A 13860-nucleotide genomic window follows, 5' to 3' on the forward strand; every position below is an offset into this window, starting at 1 on the left:
GGTTCATTTGTGCAAATATTTAAGAGTTATTTAACAAAATGTTCCAGAAATCGAAATTACATTATTAAAAAATATTGAAAAAAAAGAGTGAAATGAAAAAAATGAAAAATTATTTAGATTATGATAAAAATTTCATTTAAACATCAATTTATAGGTGTCAAATTTATGTGAAAATATATTTCCAGACAAATTTCTACAATCTTTATTTATCTGCATATCTAATATTCCATTGAAAATACATTTATTTTAACAAATTTAAAAAAAAACATTCTTATTCTTACAGACAGCATTCACTTATTGATTTATAACAAAACCAAACTATCTAGTGTCCTAGAGCTGCAAAAATAGTTTTTTTGTTTTGGGTAAAGAATAAGCATCGCTGTCTTTGTCTGACCAGGTTCAAAAGAAGCCCCTTTGCAAAAAATTTAGCCTCCAAGGTTCAATGGTGTGAACACCCATAAAGGAGATATTTTATATACATACAGATTTTATTCTTTTAGTAGATTTCACTTTTTATTCTTGCTTTTAATAATTTAGTATGTATGTATAATGCTCTAATGTACTTGTGATATTCATTCTGTATTGGAATAAACTGCTCTTTGAGGAGCCAAGGAAAAAATATATTCTCCAGCACTGGTGTATTCAAAAGTACGCTTAAAGAAAAAGGTGAAATAGTTATATATAAGTTTGATTTGTTCCTGGACCAGCTCACGTCATCATGTATATCCAGTGCATACCCGTATGATTTTGGAAGGAACCAATATACAATTTGTTTTTAGAGCTTTGCATATTATAATTTACAGTCTTCACTACTTCACCGTTTTATAACAAAGAGGCTCTGTGATTTACGATGTTTCTTGTTAGAGGGAGTAAAAATGCCATTATAAACACAATTTTCTTATTTCATGAAAGTTACTAATGTGGCATTTTCTCTCCTAAAAAAACAACTCATTTTTTATCACAGAATCTCTTTAATTTGGCAGAGAGAGCTGTTAAGGGAATGCAATGCTCTTATAAATAAATTATCTAATTGGTCCATTCCAAAATTATACAAGCATATATGTGTACACACATGATAAATGTAGTAACCCACCTTTAGGATTAAAGAAGTTCAGTCTAGATCGGTTAGACATCAAAAATTGTTTAAAAAACCGAATTAGTACGGTTCGGCAAAAATTATAACGGTTTCAGATGAAAAACCTAAACTAATATGGATTTAATGGGCATACGACTATAGTAAAAAATTAGATAGAGTTTAGTATTTTATTTAATAAATCTTACAGAACCTATTCCTCGGTGAAAGTGTTGGGGAATCTATTGCTAAATCCATATTTGACGTTTTTCACTTAATTATTAAAGAAAAATTTCAAAAATAAATAGGTACAAATACTTTTGAACTTTATCACCTAATAGTTATCTGTTTATACAAGTTGCAACTTGTGTAAGCAGATTGTACAAGTTGCAATACTTAATCAAGTTACTCAAAACGCGGTTCAATTTTATCATTGGTTATTTTTATTAGTAACTATAACTTCTATCACTTAATATAATCTCCTACATTTACTTGCAAATTATATATTTATGAGTAATATAACTATGGGCAGTTGAACTTTATAATGTCCACAGAATACTTCATAATTATCAATGAGTCATTTTTATCAAAATAGTAATGCATAATATTACACTTTTCATCATTCAAGGAATGTTCTAGTATTGCATTTTCCTAATCACAAGTAGTACTCAAAATTCTTCATCTCTATTTTTAGATTAAGATGCACAATTCTTGTATACAAGTTAGAGCTTATACATAACAAATATGAAAATTAGTATGGGTGTTGTTTTTTTTTTTAAAAAGTAGGATTCAATTCCATTTTTGTAAAGCAAAAATATAGTGTTTAAAGACTTATGGTCATTATGTTTTGTTATATGAACAATTTCAATTAACTAGAAGTAACTAATAGTTATAATAATTCCTCTGGACTTGATGCCATTCCCTCAAGCCTTAATTAATTACAGAATCCTCTCTCATTTAAAAAAGCAGAAAAAAAAAAATTAATTACTTTTTAACGAATGAATAACTTTCTATTTTTATTATCACTTCTTAAAAAGCAAAAAGGTTATTTCTACACTCTTTCACTTTCAAAAAAGATCAATCAAATAAAGGGGTGACAAAAAAAAAAAAAAAAAAAAAAAAAAAAAGAGCAAAGTAACCAACCCCTTTTTTCTCGTCTATATAAAAATAAACCCTTTTTTACCATTTATAGTACCCACTACTATACTAGTTTATACAAATAGTTTTTCCTTTCTTGGGAAATTTTGTCATTTGTAAATAATAAATACTAGCACATTTATGTATTTCTTTTTATTCTTTAAGGAGATATAATATATTTTTAGCTAGTCTTACTTAAAGAGACTCTAAGGAAAGATGAAAAATGTTGGTTAGAATAAAAACCCTGTACCTCAAATATAATCACTCATTTACACACCTTCGATCAAAAAATGACTAGGAATGATACATTTTTATAGAATATGAGCAGAATAAAAATGTAATATTTATCTACAAAAATCCCATCCCTGACAATAACGCGAGTCAAAAGATGTTCATAACACAAGTAGACAATTTTATACCTATTGTCTATCAGTATTCAAAGTGAAAGTTTTTCCCCCGTTGTCGTCTCTCTCATTCGAGTCTCTTTAGTATTTCCATAAATTCTCAATTATTATTTTCATCATTATCTTTGAAAGTGAACGGGTTGGTTTATTTATTAGAATTTTTTCGTACTTCGTTAAGGATAATTGATTATCGATACATACCTATATTGTATCATTTGTAAAACAGGAATAATAAAAACTTTAAATCGAGTGCTTCTTCATTTAATATGTATTTAACGTTTAATTTAAATATATATGGTTAATGAAGTTTATATTATGACAACTAAATTTAATATTTTCAGGGAATTTAGAGTAGGTATTAAATCCAAAAATATACCAGGGAAATATGATCCTGGGATATGAACCCTAGTTACGACTGTACCAAAGCTACGTAATATCCATTTCGACTCTCCTTAATAAAAAGCTCCGCCAGGGGGGGAGACATCTTTTTATTTTGCCTCTTTTAATATTTTCTACACCCTTTCCTCTCTTTCTCTATCTGTATATTTACAGCTGCTATTCTCACCACTTTGTCTTCACATGTCATCAGTTGTGGAGTGAGTATGTATATTGTATATGTCCATAGGAGCACCCCCTCTGAGATTGAAGTACATATGAGTTCCGGCCCTGCTCGAAAATATATAAAGAGTCAATCATCTTTTTGCAATAAAATGTACATGTTCCTTGCACATATAAAGAATTATTGATAAATAAATATTTTTAAAAGCTGTTCATATAATTGATTATACATTGTAAGGATAATGTTCACTCTATTGTAAAGACAATTTAAATTGTACCTAAATTTTTTTTTGTCAGATATCTATTTTTTGTGTGTGTGTTTACTTCTTATTTGTACTCTGAACGATGATTTGTTGAATTAAAATTAGCTCTTGTTAATATGGAATAGTTATCAAGAAGAATTGAGGAGGTTTATTATAGGTCAAGATTGATAGGGAAGAATTGATCAATTATCAACTGATTTTTTATCTTTTTTCTGTTTCTTTTTGAAAGAAAGGATACTGGATACAATAAAGGTAACAATGCATTTAAGAACAGCTTAGGGTTTCAAAAGCTAAGCACAACACTAATAATAGCTGCTTACTTTGGATACCATATATGCACTTATTCATTGGGGTGGGTCTTTTTTTTGATGGGGTTTGATCAGCTTTTTCGAATTTTGAAAACGGGATATTGGGAAAAGTTGTGTATTATTGTAAAAAATACATAAATGGAGTATTTTTTCATGTAATAGACTTATTTTGTGATGATTGTAAGCCCATTCACTCTATCATATAAACAAGACCATATTAGTTATTTTTTTAAAGATAAACTATTTCTTTGGTATTGTTAATGATTAATAATTATTATGTTAGAAAAAATTAAAAAATTATTGTTTCACTCTTGATGTATAAAGATAAAAATAACACAGTATTTAATAGATAATACAAACTTCCATTTGTAGGATGTATATTTTTTTTCAATAGGAATGAAATTTGAACCATTTGATTATTATTATAACTTAAAAATACCAGTCAAATTTCTCCAGGAATAAAATTTATGATAGTTATTGTTTATAATAGAAAAAGTATTTAAAAAATTCACAAAATATCGATAGATGAAGTTGTAACTGAATTGGGGAGCCTCTAAAATACGTTTAACTGTCCTGACATTCAGCTTTGAGCCTTTCATAGTATTACAGATTTCCCAATACCCCCACCCATCATCGATTTCTGATTTTTGACCCACGTTCCTTCTATAAATAATTAAAGAAAAATGAATATTGTTAAAGTTGTTCATATAATATATGTATATGGAATGGATTAAGGAATATTATTATAAATGTTATATAAATATGTGAATAATAAACATAAAATATTTTATAATTTTCCACCATATATTAAGTGTCTTACGAATCCTGACTCTTCATCTATTGTTCCTTAATTTTAGGCCAATATATATTTTTGGCTTTAGCTGTTCTCTTCTTCAAATATTGAGATTATTTGGTAATGAGGAAAAGTCCCAATAAATTTACTATAGTTAAGAATTTAAATCATTGTTTCATTTAAAGGCAACTAACACTTTAGGCAGGTCATTAAATTAGTGGTTAAGATATTTAAAATAAAGTATAGGTTTTTATTTATTCTAACTTTTTTTTTTTTGAAATTTTATTTACATAAGTATATCAATTTATTTTGTTTTTTATAAAGTAAAAAACATTACAAATATTTTTCTCCTTTTCTATGTTTAATTTAATTTATGTTTGTTAATCACAAATTTATCTTGTTTATACACGATATAGATTCTATTTCAGATGGACGATATCGGAGTTTAAATATGTTTACCAAATCAAATTATAATTTTATACAATAGTTAAGATTTTTGTGTTTATATTAAATCACCACATATGTGGCCCGTCAATACCAAAGCAATATAAAATGTTTTCTTTCTTTCTCAAAATTGTATTTTTCGACAAATTATTTTAAATTTATATCAATAAATTAATCTTATTGATCTCTTTGTGTGTGTCACACTACATAAAGCTGCCAAAATTTATTTTTGAAATAAAAGAATTATAAATTGATAGATTTAATTTTTGAAGAACATATTGGGGTTAATATACAGTCTATTAAAAAGTTCAAAGAAAGGTTTCAAGCTATTGTTAAAATTGGGTATCTTAATTCATCCCATAAATTTGAATACAAAGCCCAAAATTAATTAAAATATGTCCATGAAATATTGGCCAGTATGTATAGATATAGTAATAGTAAATATATAGAGATTATCTCCTTTTCTGTATTTTTTTCCAGATTGTTACTATGTAAACTCAAAACATATCTTATCTGTTGTTGGTAGGGATTTAAAAAAAAAGTTGTTTAAAACAACCACAAATTAAATAATATGGTGAATTAATATTATACAAAATTAATAAATTTCTTTCACACTCAAAGATAAAACTTCTTTCTTTATTATTCTATTCTGTTCCTTCTCAATATTCTATTATATTATGCATATTCCTGGCGTTCTTTGGATTTACATAACAAAAAAACAAAAAACAAAAAAAATGTAGAAAAAACGAATGAAAAGTTATTTCATTTTCTGCCAATCTACTACTCCCTTCCCTTTTTAGTTCCCTCCTCACCCAATTCTTCTCTTTTTTCCTTTCCTAGATAGCTTCTCTATTTTATAAAAGAATATAATTATACTTGCATAATACTAATAATAAGGAGTAATGTACGATCAGTCCTCTCTTCCTTATTTTTGTTCTATCACGTAACCTTTCAACATTAAAGGATCTAATGGAAAATACCACAAATCAGCTGGTAGTTTGACAGTTCTTCCCAACTATATATTTGTTATTCAGTAATTGAAAACGTTTCTTAAACGAGTTAATTCAAATTCAACCAATCAACGTTCAGATCATTGATTAGGAGGAGAAAAGAAGTAGGAACATCGTCAGTGTACAACAAAATACACTGTATATTTTTCGGCATTAGCAATGTAACAACGTGTGCCCCCCACCCTTCCCTTCCAAAGCGTTTCCTCGAGGACCCAAAAATATAGCGTGAAGTTGTATTAACTTTGTTCGGCATTAAACAATTCCCTTCAATGATTAAATACTAATTAAGTAGTTGGGAAGAATTGACATACTAGTACCAACTGATTTTGGCCCTTTTCCCCCAAAGTCTTTTGATATGAAAAGTTGCGTGATAAAAATAAGGCTGTGAAAGAAGAAAAAAATATATGATATCTAGATCATATTATAATACTAGAGTATTCTATGGCTAAATTGACGTTAAATTAATTCAATATCTTATTATGAAGAATAATTAGAAAAATTACTCATCCCTGCCATTGATAACAGTTCAACTACCGAAACAGTAGTGTGCTAAAATACTGATCTTAATTGTCCTAGGGCATATATAATTAATCTTTATAGTTTTCTTAAGACCAATCCAATACAAATAAGGAGTTGATAATACTCTATCGGACAAATTCTACACTATTTATTTTTCTTTCTTGCTTTTTATATATTTTGTTTACTCACCGGAAGTAGTAAAACAAAATCTACTGGAAAATTATTTATCTTTGTATGAATATGTATGACTTATTAATATAACTATTAATTATAGCGCATTATACATTTTAGCCTGTCCTTATATTTGGTTTTATTTCGAAAAGTTAGAAGGGGAGACTCTAAAATGTTTCTTTTGTTAAAAACAATCAAATATAAAGTTTGAGCCGTATTGATGAATTATAACAGGTTGTGCAGGGCCCTTGAAGTTTCTTAATTAAAAAAAAAAAAAAAAAACCACCTTGATCTTATGTTATGCATCCAAAAATGAAATCTGTAAAATTTCTGAATATGTCTTCATTTTTTTCTAAAAGGAACATTTTTTGACAATTTTCCCTCAACATTTGGAAAAAAACAAATTAAGAACCACTCTAATGTAAATAATATATACACAACCGCTTCCATGATGATAAAAACAAATTAGAAAAACGTTATAAGCACTGACACACACAGTTATTACAAGAAAGCTCACTACTCTAGCATCGTATTACGATTCAACAATAATGGAATCTTTTTTTGAGAAACTCCGAATTGGAAATGATCCTAAAACAGCACTTCGACGAAAGAACTTTAAAGTTGCGTCTGCTCGGTTTAGTCTCCATCAGAACACTTTGGACTCCCTAATGGATGGAATTGATCTAGAGACAATTATCAAGTGCCCGGTGAACGAGAGTATTGAGGACTGGCTTGCTAGTCACGTGGTTGAATTCTACAACAAGATGGAGGTGACTTTGTTTTATTTTTAACCTATATAAATATAATTTAGACCAGTCCTTAAATTTTTTTTTATTCTTTTTGAAATATTAGGAGGGGGAGGGGGACAGACTAAAAATGTTTTTTTTTTTTTTGGTAGAAAATAAATAAACATAAAGAATAAAACATATAATCTTTGAAGTTGTAAATTTCACAATTTTATAAAAAAAATTAATAATTAAGTACTATTTTTCATATTGATCAATTTTAAGACTTAAGTGAAAATTGTGTTGTCAAATTTAAAAAAATATTTCGTGTAAAAGATAGTACCCGTACCTGATACTTTAATGTGACAAATATCTGCATATTACCTGCAAAAAATAATGCCCGGCAGTTAATTACACCTCGATGAGCAAAAATTAAAAAAAGTCATTGGTTCGTTATTTATTCACCCGTTTTTACGACGGCTATTTGTCATGTATTTATTCCTATTGACTGAGTAATTTAGAATAATCACTGATGACTGTACCAAAGACTATTCTACTCATGGAACACACAATATTTTGTTTCTTGAGCTCTCACTTATCACCAGGAGCGCTGGCCACAAATTCAATTTGATAAAAATGACGTCATATATTGATCACAACATTATCAAGACAATTTTCATATTGATGGTATTTCAATAAGTGGATTAGTCAATTGCCCCTGCTCTGAACTTCTATCATCTATCAGTAGGGATGGTATTTAGTAATTAAAAAAAAACTCAATTATCTTTGGTGTATTTAAAAAAAAAGTACAACAATATAATATATATATATATATATATATTTAAATGTAACTATAATATTTAAACTTCACTTTTGACATTTTATGTGTAGATGGTTATCTCCCCAAAATCATATAATAGGCAGTTGATTTTAATAAGAGTAAAAATTTGGTCATAAAATCAGTCTTTTTTTCTTGTGCTTTACAAAAACCCCATCCTTAATCATCAGCAACTTTTTTGTTTTTATTTATTATGTAAAATTATATCTAAGGTAATTCAAAATTTCCCTTAAAAATCTAAATTTCAAAACTGTAAAATAATATCTGAGCTTGTCAAGTAAGACATCCATCCTCTTCAAAGAATCATCCTTGTCACAGACTTGTTTAATGATATTGCATTCTACTAGAAGTTTCTAAACTTTACAATTTTTTAAAGAAAATATCATTCTTATCAGAAAATAGTAAATATAAATCTATATATGGATACTTAATCAAATGTCTTTTTTATATGAGTAAATAGATGGTTTTTTTTTTCAAAAGTTATTTGATAGTTCTCTCCTAAAAAGAATGAAAAATGAAACACTTAATTTTATATCCTTTTATAAAAAACCCAAAAGGACCACTCTAATATACAAAACATACTAGTGTTGGGTTTTAGCCCTGAAATTCTTAGCTGGTGGGACACCAATATATATATTTTTTGGACTGAACTATATCGTTCTTTTAAGGAAATTTGTTCTGATTAGGTGTCATCTGAAATTTGACTGAAACCAATTTTATAGATAGACAAGCAAAGGGTTTTGCTCAGGCCTTGGAGGGAGCGCAAAATCACATTGACATTGGTGTTTAATGTTGAAATACCTTCAGTGTAGGCGAGCAATATTAAAATATGGCGCCTATATATCATAAACTCGTAACCATATGTATTATCGTGAATTAAAAAAAAGTTTAAATTGTGCTATTAACTTCTAATTGCATACAAGCATATATGTACGGACAAAATTGTGTAGATGATGTGTTTGTTTTTGACAAAAAATTGTAAAATCAAAATTCACGAAGAAAATACTCCAGATCTTTTTTATAAATGTATTTCCAATCAATTTGGGATGTTATATTCGAACTAGTGTTGGATCGGTCCTACATTACACATTTGAGTATTTTTTATCGGGCCGAATTTTTTTGAAGAATATAAAAACTAAGAAAATTATTAATGATGGCTAGAACAATAATACTTGAGTATTACACGTTCTAGCCAAACACATTTTAATTAAAACTTCCGGTATCTTTAAAAAAAGTTAAGAATATCACTTTAACAGCTGAAATAACGTAGTTAGTAACTTTGTCATTTTAGCTTTGTAGTTTATATAAAGGAGCGATAAAGACCGGTCCTAAGACTGGACAAATTTTATATTAGAACGGACTGACAGAACTGCAGTATAGTTAGCTATTTTTTATAGATCGATCTAACCCTAATTCGAACGTTTTAAAGATATTTATCTCATTACTGAAAAGTTATGTTCATATGTAAATCTGAGATTGCAAAATAATTATAATTCGAAAAATTTTAACACCCTATACTACGTGAGAATGGTTATTAATAAATATATAGTTACATATGTATTACCAGGGTTACAGAGCTCTTGCTGATAATTTTGAATCTATCTCACTGATAAGAAGGATGTTGTTTACATAAAAAAACATATATTGATTAGAGTCAATTCATATGATTGATAAAGTCATTTTTTCTGCATAGTTTTCTAGTGAACTTAGTTAGTAAAAGAAAAAAACATTAAAGGATATGAGTTTCTCCGAAGATATAATGACGTATATTTTAACGGTTCGAAATAAGTTTAAGTCCCGTCATCCAACTCCTGAAGAAGTGAAAAAGTTTTTTCTCTTGTTCCTGAATTTTAAATTTACAAATGATGTACATCTGTGGTCGTCTGACCAAACAGTAGAAGGGATATATTACGTTAACATCATTCATGACGAGGAAATAAATTTTGAGAAAGTTCGTTTTTATCAGTTTCGTCTTACAAAGCTGGAGAATATCCACGTGGAACTCTCTAAAAAAAACCATGCACATTTTAAAATGGTCAAAATCCCCAGTTTTTTGATGGCAAGAGTAACAAAAAACAATGGTGTATGGAATGCCATGTTCTCCAAGTTTTCATTGTTAAAATTCGGGATCATGGAAGACGGAAATCATTACTTCTTTTTTTGATGATGACTCCATTCTACGAGAAGATGAGCCAACTACTTATATGAATTTGGTTTTCAATCAAAAACGAATTCAAATTTCACATGAGGCTCTGACAAATTTAAAGGGAATTGAGTATCTACATCCCACCGGTGTGGAGTTCTATGTACCAAGTAAAGAATGGGATTCATGTAATTTCGAAATTGGTTCACCCGGAACTTTTAGGATACAATCATAAAACCTCATACTATTATTTTATCTATTTTTTATGAAATATATTTCTTAACCCTTTGAATAATGTCATTGTATATTTATATGTTATTTTATCAAAATTTGGTAGCTATAAGGACTTGCAATACTAGAGTTGCATAATAAGTTATTCAGAATTCCTTTAAGAGCGAATATGTAACACTAAACACTAATGAGTTAATAGAACTAAGGCATCGATTGCATTGATGCTGTGTGACCTCAAGTTTTCAACTTAAATAGCTTTAATTCCAGTGATGTCAAACGGTCCTTTTTTAAGATATGCGGCATTTGTTTACTTTATCCTTAGCTAGTGTTGTTACAATACTAATACTTTCGTACCGATTCTGGTACTAATATAGTTATCAGTATTTCGGTACCTTTCGAAACTTTTTTCACTAAAACTAAAAAGTCCTTTAGGAAAGTTAACATACATTTACAGGGGCATCTGCAGAATTTTTGTTTAGGATGGGAGGTAGTTAAGAAATTTTATAAAAAAAATATTCTTGTTTAAAAAAAATGGATTAGTAACTCAGTACCACCACTTTAATATTGGTATACTGAATAACACTATCACTGATTTCAAATAAATTTATGATTTATAAGTGATAAATAAGTGTAAACAGAAACATAACGTCAATATCATCAAACTCAAACTAAAAAAACGTCCAATACTTTAAACAATACCTTATTTTTATCAACTCACATATGTATACATAAAATCATGAGAGATAACATTTCTGGTAAATTATGCTCAAAACAAGAATTTCTATTTTATCATAACTTTTCATTTATTTGTGGTATTTCTACAGAGCAACATAACAAAATAATGTATGATGAAAAAGTACATGAGTTCTCTGGAGTGAAAAATTATATAAATAACTTGTAAAATATCTCAACTTGTTTAACATTTCAACAGGCACACGACATACCTGTAAATTTATTGTTTATTTTCTTTCATTCAATAAATTTGTTTTCTGTAGGCCCTCTACTTGGTCATCATCTCTGTCTGTACACCTGAGACATGCCCCGTTATGTGCGGAGGTGCCTTCACATACCTCTGGCAAGACAATAAAAACTACAAGGTAAGCAACTTTAAATGCTTAATGCATAAAGAAAATAGAAAGTTTCTGTAATCCCGGCAAGCTTAAAAACAACACTCGAGAAAGGATAATAAAAAATGTGGTAACTCTGATAGATAGTGTATCTGCCCACTGAAATAGCTATAGAAATCGTTCCTGAAAATGGTATGAAAATGGGCAATACCTGTTGCTTAAAAATAACTATTTTTTGCTGGTATAATATGAAAATAGTAAACTCTAAAAAAATTCTTATCTTGATCTCAATGTCTTAGGATTGACTTAGGGCCGATTCTAGAGAAGGAAATGACTATCATGTATTTCAATTTCAAAGACAATTCCTAGGTTAGATGGAGTAATTATATAATGTTTCTTGTACTTTTTCCGTGAATTTTTCATTCTGACCAGACAGGAAAAAATAAAAATAAAAAAATTTAAAAAGTGGGGAGACCATGGCTCCCCTCTATGAGCATAAATCTATAACTAACTCATGGAATATCCATGATTTCCTCCTTACAATGGAATTCATAAGCTCAATTCTATGTAAAAGGAAGACAAAATTCCATACGTCATGCACGAAAATGATATAGTAATTTGATCCACGATATCTCAAAAGCAAAATCTTGCAAGGAGTTGGGGATTTGTTCGTAGCCAAGATCGTCACTTAGTTTTCTAGCTTGGTGATGATGGCATTTGAAACTTCAAAATAGGGAAGAATAATCTATATTAATAAAGCCAAGTTTGTCAGTTTTGAGTGTACGCTTAATATATTAGAACAGCGTGACTAATTGATCTAAGAAATAACAATGTAGCAACGAGTGTATGTAGCCTAAGCTCAGCGAGTTATATTAAAAAAAGAAAAGAAGAGCACATTTTAGCAAAGTTTGTCTGCCTTTTTTTCCTGTTCGTCGCTCGCTAATTACTAATTGTCTTCGTATTTTCTGAGTTACCAAACCAGACATTTTTTAAAATAATTATCCGCTCGCCGGGTTTCCAGCAACTGTCATATTTTGTCATGTCTCAACATATTATGTAAAGTAAACTATCATCTACTTTTTCAGAAAGCAACTAGATTACCCGCCACTCAGTACATCGAGACACTCCTGGACTGGGTCCATGATCAAATCCACGATGAGAATCTTTTCCCACCCAACACCTCCAAAAGCTTCCCTCCTAATTTTAAAAAAGTCGTTACCAAGATATTTGTTCGACTCTATCGCGTATTTGTTCACATATACCTAAATCATTTCGATCGACTAAAGGATCTGGATGCCGTGGAAAAGGCAAATGTATTTTACAAACACTTTTATCTCTTTGTCAAAGAGTTTGGGCTCCTGGAAGCAAAAGACTTTGAGCCACTGCAACAGCTGAATGCAAAAATTTGTGATGAATAAATATATTCCTATATTTCATTTTATCAGATAAAAATGAATGCGTTAGCTATCGATGAAATTAAATATTCCGAGTGTCTCACTTTTTATTTTATTTGATATGTTGACATATTTTAAAGACATAACGAAAGTGGGAAATATATATGTACATTAGGGTAATGACTTTTATACAACTTCAAATCCCTGAATTTGTTTAAATGTGTTTGATGTAAAGTATGAATAAAACTATATTGTTGCAGTGATTTGAGCAAAAAATAAAAATATAATTGTTATAATTTTGGAAATATAAATGACAATATAATTATTTTCAATACAAACTAAAGGATTGCATAAATACAAATTCTTAGACCCTTCAAGATTCCAAATTATTGTAATACCGTCAGTATTAAATTATAATAATAATAATTTATATCAATATAGAATGTATGTAGTTTTTTGGATTAGATATGTGTAGAAACTAAAAGCAAACAGGAGTTACAGCTTCCTTTTTTAATAAATCAACCAAATTAAAAAAAAAGTATTGGTCAGTTCGCCGAAAATATTAAAAAAAAAAAAACAACGCGATATATGTTATGCCAATATTTTATCAATAGCCTTTAAAGTAGTTTGTGATTATGTTTACAAAAAAAAAAATCAAATAAAGGTGATTTGTGTCATTTTAAAGTAAGTATTCGTCTAACTGCTTTGCAGAAAATTAATTTTAACGAAAACAGTCAAAAAGTATCATATACAATAATTCATATTTATCAATATAACATTTAA

At 28.6% G+C, this 13860-nt stretch overlaps 1 protein-coding gene across 1 annotated transcript; it reads left to right on the top strand.

Moving 5' to 3' along the window:
- Nucleotides 1-7165: 7165 nt before the first annotated feature.
- On the top strand, nt 7166-13373 carry LOC121118173 (MOB kinase activator 3A). Its single transcript, XM_040712719.2, has 3 exons — nt 7166-7449; nt 11612-11713; nt 12769-13373. Exons 1-3 carry the CDS (start codon nt 7228-7230, stop codon nt 13099-13101), a joined length of 657 nt encoding a protein of 218 aa, XP_040568653.1. The 5' UTR covers nt 7166-7227; the 3' UTR covers nt 13102-13373.
- Nucleotides 13374-13860: the final 487 nt, after the last annotated feature.

This window comes from Lepeophtheirus salmonis, chromosome 5 (assembly GCF_016086655.4).
Source record: "Lepeophtheirus salmonis chromosome 5, UVic_Lsal_1.4, whole genome shotgun sequence".
Lineage (NCBI taxonomy): Eukaryota > Metazoa > Arthropoda > Copepoda > Siphonostomatoida > Caligidae > Lepeophtheirus > Lepeophtheirus salmonis.

What these genes read in the sequence shown, in the direction of transcription:
- LOC121118173 (XM_040712719.2), top strand. Translation starts at nt 7,228, where the DNA reads ATGGAATCTTTTTTTGAGAAACTCCGAATTGGAAATGATCCTAAAACA. An exon ending in AATTCTACAACAAGATGGAG is followed by an intron (nt 7,450 to 11,611) that starts GTGACTTTGTTT and finishes TGTTTTCTGTAG; the next exon opens with GCCCTCTACTTGGTCATCAT. An exon ending in AAGACAATAAAAACTACAAG is followed by an intron (nt 11,714 to 12,768) that starts GTAAGCAACTTT and finishes CTACTTTTTCAG; the next exon opens with AAAGCAACTAGATTACCCGC.